Raw genomic sequence first — 6,414 nt, forward strand, 5'->3', positions numbered from 1 at the left:
GTGGCTCCAGCCCAGCTTCAGCCAGCTGTAGGGACGCATTTGGGAAGCCTTTCCCTGCCCCAGGCAGGAGAAATTGGGGCTCAGGGAGGGGGCTCCTGCTTCCCCGTGGCTCTGCAGCAGGCAGGGCTTCCTGGGAAGGGAGCAGCCATGGGAGGCAGCTCGGAGCACACCCAAGGTGACCGGAGCAGGGTGAGCTCCCGTGGGAGCCTGGGGGCTGGTGATGGCCAAGGGTGACATGGCGCCCTCGTCCCTGGAGAGGAGGCAAAGCAGCTCGTGTTGCAGTTACCTGCATCTCTACAGGGAAGGACATCCCTGGTTGAATCCCTGTGTCCTTGGGGGTTAAAGCCTGGAGTGTTCCCTTGTTTTCGGGGCTGCTGTGATTGGAGCAGGGTGGCCTGACTGGGATCAGGCTGTGCCCTTGTCCTCGTTAGCTGATGCAATAATCATTAGGCTGATTAGTCACAGGGTCTGTGAGATGGCTGGGAGGGCAGCATGGGAGGGCAGCATCGGCTTCCCCGGGAGCAGGAGGAATCCACAGTGCTCCCAGCCCTCTCGGTGGGAGCGCTGGAGAGATTGGGAAGGGCCACCGTGGAGGACGCTCCCGGTGTGCCCCTGGAGCTCAGCCCCTGCCCTCTCCTGCAGATGAGTCGTCCCTGAAGATGAACCACGTGGAGCACATCCCGCAGACCTTGGCCAGCCACAGCGGGAGCCACCTCTGGGAGGCCCAGCAGGACGAGCACGGGGCCGACATGCTCAAGTCTGACCCCAGGGACACCTTCTTCCTCAGTAAGCGCCTGGGAAGGGATCCTTGCTGATTCATGGGGGGGACTCAGGGGAGGAAAAAGGCAGGACCTGGGTGTCGTGAGCACTTGGATCATTGCTCTCTGCCCATCTCTTGGGCGGAGGTGTCTGCTGGGCTCCGTGGGGGGCTCGTTGGAGCGGCTTGGGCACGGCTTGGGAATGAGCTGCACCCGCTTCTCCGCAGCCCCTGCCATTGAGGCCTCCCGTGTGGAGAACGTGCTGGTGCCCTGTGCCTACAGCCCCACCTACGTGGTGAAGGATTTCCCCATCGCCCGCTACCAGGGCCTGCAGTTTGTAAGTGTCTCCCTGCGGCGGGGACGGGGTCACACTCCCAGGGGGACACGCCGGAGCCCAGGCCAGGGGTGTTTCCAGCCGCTTAAAATCCAGGAGAAAGTGTTCCTCACTGGAGGGCCGGGCTGAGCTTCCCCAGCCTGGCCTGAGAGGGTTGGAGTTAAAGCCCTGTGGGGGTGCTTGAGGTGCTGGGGGGCCACGGTGGTGGCCTTGGGTCCCCGGCGTGGCGTGACACAGCACGGTTGCCTCCCCAGGTCTACCTCTCGTTCGTGTACCCCAACGACTACACACGCCTCACTCACATGGAGACAGAGAACAAGTGCTTCTACAGGGAATCCCCCCTCTACCTGGAAAAGTAGGTGCTCTGGACCGGAATTGCGGGGTGGTACACGGAGGGGGCTGATGTCAACAGCACTGAGATGATGCGTCCTCAGCTGTGTGTCCCCAAGCCCTGTCCCTCATGGAAGGGCAGCCCCAGGCTGGCTCTTTCCCCATCTCCCAGGCACGTAGCAGCTTGAGTGCTGGCAGTGCTCCCGGATTTGGGAGCCCCAGCTCCCTTGGCAGCACGTCCCTGCGCGCTCCTCCCTTCCCGCCGGGCCCTCACCTTCCCTCTCCGTCCCCAGGTTTGGGTTCTATAAGTACATGAAGATGGATGAGGAGGAGGAGGATCGGCGGCACCGAGCGTTTCTCTTCCTCAGCCCCGACAGTGAGTCACCCCCCACCCACCCCCGGCAGCGCGGCAGTCGGATTGCCGGGCACGGGGCTGAGCTCCCAGCAGCCCGTCCGCTCGGAGCTGCGGCTCATCGGGATCATCCAGCGGTGCTGGGGGCTCCAGGAGGGCAGGGCCGTGTGGAGCAGCATCCCTCTAAGCATCCCTCCGAGCATCCTGCCTGGCTTGGCCACAGAGCACTGTGGGATGTGGGAAGCGGGACACTTGGTTGGGATTTGCTCTCCCCGCTCCCCCAAAGCCGTGTTACCCACATCTCCTGGGTTGACCTGGGCAGTGGGCAGCAGGGACTGGACCCAGTGTGGAGTCCAGGGATGTCCATGGAGCCTGGGGGTGCTCGTGGAGAAACCAGAGGTTGTTCAGAGCCTGCCTTGGTTAGTTGGCAGCTTGGCAAAGCCTTGGCAGGTCGGGTTTGCTCCCGGATGAAGTAGGATTGGTGCCAAGATGTGGCTGAGGTTTGGGGAGGGTAACAGGCACCCCCTGGTAGCCCCAGTGGGCATCCCTTGGTGCCCCCAGTTCTGCTCCCTCACCTCAGCCACTCGTAGGTTCCTCTCCTGCTGGGAACAAGCTCTGCCTCCTCGTCTTGGCCACAGGGTGTTTATCTCTGCCTTCGCTCCCCAGATTTCCTCGAGGATGAGGAGGAGGAAGGAGTGGACAGCCCTGAGCCCACAGACCCCCCTCCTGAGGCCAAGGAGCAGAGCTTTGGGCCGGCACCCAGAGCCAAAGGGAAGGATCCCCTGCCGGTCACCGGGGATTACGGAGACGACCTGGACTACTACAGCTTCCGACGGAAGCGGGGCCGGGCACGGGCCGAAGTGGGCACCCCTGGGCAGCTGGGGACGTGGAGCACATCCAGCCCACCGGTGTCCCTCCAGGATCCCCGTGGCCAGGAGGAAGCCACGCCGGAACGGGGCCCGGGACGGGCGCTCCGTTGGCTGCCCCAGGAGCCCGGCGGGGACGAGGAGGATGAGCTGGAGCTGCCGGCGTCTCCAAAGCACGGCGGGGCCCTGAGCCTCCAGCCCCACCTCTCCGTGCCTATCTTTGGTGGCAAAGCCAAAACGCCAGGTCCCAGCAGGCCGGCGGCTCCCAGCGAGGACAAGAAGCCCCGGAAAACCCAGGAGAAGGTCTATGTGACCCGGCTGCAGCCCGGGAAGCGCAAAGCCCCCGCCCAGGAGCCAGCCTTCCCCGGCATCTTCCTGCACCCAAAGCCTCTGAAGAGAGTCCACCTCCGCTCCAGGACCCCTCAGAAGCATCCCATTCCCCTCGGCAAGCTCCGAGCCGTCCCCGGCCGCCGGAGCCCCTGGCTCCTGAGCAACATCTCCAAGGAGAGGGACCCTGCCAGGCGGAAAGGCAGCAGGAGGTGGGATCGCCTGTCCAAGCAGCGGGCACTGCCCGGCCTCCTCGCCCTGGGGACTGAGGGGCTCTTCAGCAGGGAGACCCACGAAGACACAACCCCTGCCCCGGGCAGGACAGCAGCCACTGCCGAGTACAACTCCTCCGAGGCCGCGCGCTCCGAGGGGACACGGGTGACATCCTTCCTGAAGATGTCGGAAACAACGGCGTCCCAGCAGGAGGAGGGAAAGGGTCAGGAGGAGGAGGAGGAGGAGGAGGAGGAAGAGGTGTCTGACTACTCCTACGAGGCGGGTGAGCTGCAGCAGGGCTGGCTGGAGGACTCCATCAACTGGCAGCGGACGTTCAGCGTCAGCTCCGTGGACTTCGAGCTGCTGCGCTCCGACTGGAACGACCTGCGCTGCAACGTGTCGGGCAACCTGCAGCTGAGCGAGAGCGAGGTGGTGGATGTGGTGGCCCAGTACATGGAGAGGCTCAACGAGAAGAACGGAGGGTAAGGAGGGAGCGGGGCTGCCAGCAGGAGTTTGGGGGGCTGAGCCTGCACCCCGATGGGCTGGGTGGTGGGTATTGGATCGGGGGAAGTGGAGCTCAGGGTGACGGGGATTTCAAGGTTTCTCCTTTCCCTGTAGCATCTACACCCTCCTGAGGATCATCAACGTGGAGAAGCGCCGGGATACAGCCCGGGGCAACCGGTACCTGCTGGAGCTGGAGCTGTCGGAGCGGGGCCAGCGCACGGTGCGGCTCTCCGAGTACGTCTACGTCCTCCTGCACCAGGGCAAGCAGGACGACAGCGCCGAGGCCAACCCCGATGGGCTGGCCCTGGGGGCCACCGAGCCCCAGCCCAGTGCCTGGAGCATCCTCTATGGAAAACCTGTCCTGTGCCGGCCCCTGCGGCTCAGCTGGAGGCAGGACGTCATGGTGCACTTCGTGGTGCCGGGTAGGTGGCAGCAGGACGGGGTTTGCCCGGGGAAGGGGGTGCTCTGGGAGCTCCCCCCCGCCGTGAGCCTGAGGGCCGTGTCTCTGGCAGTGAAGAACCAAGCCCGGTGGGTCCAGCAGTTCATCTCGGACATGGCCGGCCTCTACGGGGCTACGAGGGACGCCAACTTCAACGTCATCCTGGTGGACTTCGACAGCGAGGACATGGATGTGGAGAAGGCCCTGCAGGACGCCCGGCTGCCCCGGTAACCCCCCACCACGGGTCCTGGCCTGCAGCCTCTGGGGGTCTGCGGGGTTCCCCACGGTGGGACAGGTGCTCACACAACCTGCTGCTCCCTCCCCACCCGCACAGCTCCTTCTCTCCTCCTCGCTTTTGGGCTTTCAGACTAGTTTTCCGCAGGGAGTTGGGGTTTCAGGAGCCTGTGACTCTGCAGGGGGACATCCTTGGTGTAAGCTGTAGCACCTGGCCCTTACTGAGAAGGCCCCCTCCCCACGCTGGTGGTCCCCGTCCCCCTCCTGGCTGTGTCCCTGTCTGTCCCCAGTGCTACCTGCCCTGTCCTCTCTCCCCAGGTTCCAGTACCTGCGGCGCACTGGGAATTTCGAGCGCTCAGCTGGGCTCCAGGCTGGTGTGGACATGGTGGAGGTGAGCGGGGACAGCTCTGGCAGTGGCTTCTCTCCTGGGGCTGTTGTGCCTTGATCCCCCCGCCTGTGTCTGCCCCTCCCATAGGATGAGCACAGCATCGTGTTCCTCTGTGACCTGCACATCCATTTCCCACCCAACATCCTGGACAGCATCCGGAAGCACTGCGTGGAAGGGAAGCTGGCCTACGCGCCCATCGTCATGAGGCTGAGCTGTGGCAGCTCCCCCCAGGAGCCCAATGGTGTGTTGATCCTCACCCAGGACCCCTTTCCAGCTGGGAAACATCCCCTGCCTGCCCAAGGGCGCTGTGGTGCAGGGTTTGGATACAGCCAGGCTCGGATGTGGGGGAAAATGGGATTGCTTTGCTCGGGCAAGGTGGGATTCAAGCCCAAGGGTGCTCGAGGGGGTGTGATGCCCCTCAAAACTGGGCTGCCACCCAGAGCACCCCTTTGGGAGGTGGCAGTGAAGGGGATGGACTTGCAGTGGGAAGAGGGCTTGGGATGGGGAATCCCCATGGCTCCCAGGTGCTGGGGAGAGCGCAGAGGGGATGGTGTGGGCATTTGGGGGTCCCCTCCACCTCTCACCTCGTTGCTCCCCCCACCTCCAGGCTACTGGGAGGTGAATGGTTTTGGCCTCTTCGGCATCTACAAGTCGGACTTTGACCGCGTGGGAGGGATGAACACGGAGGAGTTCCGGGACCGCTGGGGCGGGGAGGACTGGGAGCTCCTGGACAGGTGAGCGTGGGGGTCCTGCAACCCCTGAGCCCCCCAGGGAGCGGGGTCAGCCATCCATGGGCCACGTCCCTCTGTTCATCCATCCCTGAGCCACATCCCTCCGTCTGTCCATCCCTGAGCCCTGTCTGTCTGTCCCTGAGCCCCGTCCCTCCGTCCGTCCATCCATCCCTGAGCCCCGTCCTTCTGTCCCTCCATCCCCTGAGCCCCGTCCTTCTGTCCCTCCATCCCTGAGCCCCGTCCTTCTGTCCCTCCATCCCCTGAGCCCCGTCCTTCTGTCCCTCCATCCCCTGAGCCTCGTCCCTCCGTCCGTCCATCCCTGAGCCCTGTCCCTCTGTCTGTCCATCCCTGAGCCCTGTCCCTCTGTCTGTCCATCCCTGAGCCCCGTCCCTCCGTCCGTCCCTGAACCCTGTCCCTCTGTCCGTCCATCCCCTGAGCCCTGTCTGTCCGCCCCTGAGCCCTGTTCCTCTGTCCATCCGTCCCTGAGCCCCGTCCGTCTGTCCGTCCATCCCCTGAGCCCCGTCCCTCTGTCCGTCCATCCCCTGAGCTCTGTCCCTCAGTCCATCCATCCCCTAAGCTGCATCCCTCCATCCATCCATCTCCTGAGCCCCATCCGTCCATCCCTGAGCCCCGTCCGTCCATCCCTGAGCCCCGTCCGTCTGTCCCTGAGCCCCACTCCTCCGTCCCTGAGCCCCACCCCTCTGTCCGTCCATCCCCTGAGCCCTGTCTGTCTGTCCCTGAGCCCCGTCCCTCTGTCCCTCCATCCCCTGAGCCCCGTCCCTCTGTCCCTCCATCCCCTGAGCCCCGTCCGTCCGTCCATCTGTCCCTGAGCCCCATCCATGCCCTGAGCCCCGTCCCTCAGTCCATCCATCTCCTGAGCCCTGTCCCTCAGTCCATCCATCTCCTGAGCCCTGTCCCTCCGTCCATCCATCTCCTGA

The 6,414-nt window shown here is 64.6% G+C and overlaps 1 protein-coding gene across 1 annotated transcript in view; it reads left to right on the forward strand.

Moving 5' to 3' along the window:
• B4GALNT4 (beta-1,4-N-acetyl-galactosaminyltransferase 4) overlaps positions 1–6,414 on the forward strand; it is a 13,137-nt gene that overhangs the window by 5,948 nt on the left and 775 nt on the right. Inside the window, exons 9-18 of the mRNA XM_027662020.1 lie at positions 643–786; positions 986–1,095; positions 1,347–1,447; positions 1,716–1,798; positions 2,441–3,662; positions 3,799–4,106; positions 4,197–4,350; positions 4,676–4,748; positions 4,833–4,986; positions 5,353–5,479. Of these exons, the coding sequence (XP_027517821.1) occupies positions 643–786; positions 986–1,095; positions 1,347–1,447; positions 1,716–1,798; positions 2,441–3,662; positions 3,799–4,106; positions 4,197–4,350; positions 4,676–4,748; positions 4,833–4,986; positions 5,353–5,479 (2,476 nt within the window). The remainder of the gene's footprint in view (positions 1–642; positions 787–985; positions 1,096–1,346; positions 1,448–1,715; positions 1,799–2,440; positions 3,663–3,798; positions 4,107–4,196; positions 4,351–4,675; positions 4,749–4,832; positions 4,987–5,352; positions 5,480–6,414) is intronic.

This window comes from Corapipo altera, unplaced genomic scaffold (assembly GCF_003945725.1).
Source record: "Corapipo altera isolate COAL_440 unplaced genomic scaffold, ASM394572v1 RXGC01000072.1, whole genome shotgun sequence".
Taxonomy (NCBI): domain Eukaryota; kingdom Metazoa; phylum Chordata; class Aves; order Passeriformes; family Pipridae; genus Corapipo; species Corapipo altera.